The following is a 1,032-nucleotide window of genomic DNA, read 5'->3' as shown; positions in this document are numbered from 1 at the left end:
GTCGTCCAGCATGATCGTGGGCGAGCGCGTCCGTATCTGCTCCAGGCTGTCCTGGCTGGGCGAGCGTCTCGACACGACCTCGCCGAAGCTGTCGCGCCGCAAGTGCGCTCGCGATATCGTTCTGGTGCCCTCGCGCTCGTCGGTCGACTCCCAGCGGCGGCCGCTGCCCACGTCGCGGTTGTCGACGTCGCTGTCGGTGGCGGCGTCCGAGGCGCACGAAACCGGGTCAGGCAGGAACTCCGGGCCCGGCGGGACGTCGCAGCAGGAGCAGGCCAGGTCGTCGCACGACCTGTTGCGAGCGTGGAGGGACCCGCGCCCGACGGGCCGCGGCGGCTCGCTCGCGCGCCGGAAGCTGGCGGAGCGGCAGGCTTGCTGCATCTGCGACGCCCGGTATCCGCCGGGGCCGTCGCCTGATATGTTGTATCCCGCCGCGATGTTCGCCAGCGCGTTGCTGTTCTTCTCGCTCAGCGTCTGGTACGTGGCCGTGTTGTTGATTATCTTGATATCACTATTTTTCTTGCCCACAAAAGATGAAGTCTTTTCTCCATTATCTTCATTATTTAATGGTGTGTACAGGTTACGAGGCACTTGACTGTACTTGTCGCTGTTGGCTTGCCTGAGGCTGGTCCGTCTGTAGGGGTACATGTCCAGGCAGGCCTCCGGAGGGGCGCTCTCCAGGGCCAGCGCGGGCGACTCCAGCACGGTCGCGGCGCCGTAGTCCATCAGAGGCGGCGGCGGCGCCTCCTCCAGGGGCGGCCCGTACTCGAGGCCCGCCGGCCGCTGCCCCTGAAGGCTCGTCCTGCTGGCGCGCCGCTGCTGCATCAGACTCTGCTCCTTCTGCATCATCGCGCCGCCGTAGTCGTGCACGTACACGCCGCCATAGCCGCCGTAGGCCGCCCCTTCGCGGTCGGCGAGCTGCTCCTGGGGGAGGAGGGGGAGATGCAGGTTACCTGGGGTGACCGACATGCAGGAAGAACGTCTTTCCTTACGCTCTCCTCTCTTCCCTTCCCCACTCCCTTCCTCCCTCTTACC

General features: G+C 66.1%; 1 protein-coding gene across 1 annotated transcript in view; it reads right to left on the bottom strand.

The window, feature by feature from the left end:
- LOC119588702 overlaps positions 1 to 1,032 on the bottom strand; it is a 103,718-nt gene that overhangs the window by 21,457 nt on the left and 81,229 nt on the right. Inside the window, 1 exon segment of the mRNA XM_037937340.1 lies at positions 1 to 921. This exon segment is cut by the window's left edge and continues 120 nt beyond it. Coding sequence (XP_037793268.1) covers positions 1 to 921 — 921 coding nt within the window.

The sequence above is a fragment of the Penaeus monodon genome, chromosome 24, assembly GCF_015228065.2.
Source record: "Penaeus monodon isolate SGIC_2016 chromosome 24, NSTDA_Pmon_1, whole genome shotgun sequence".
Taxonomy (NCBI): domain Eukaryota; kingdom Metazoa; phylum Arthropoda; class Malacostraca; order Decapoda; family Penaeidae; genus Penaeus; species Penaeus monodon.
Note: the sequence above shows the minus strand (reverse complement) of the source record. Positions and strands in the feature narration are given on the sequence as shown.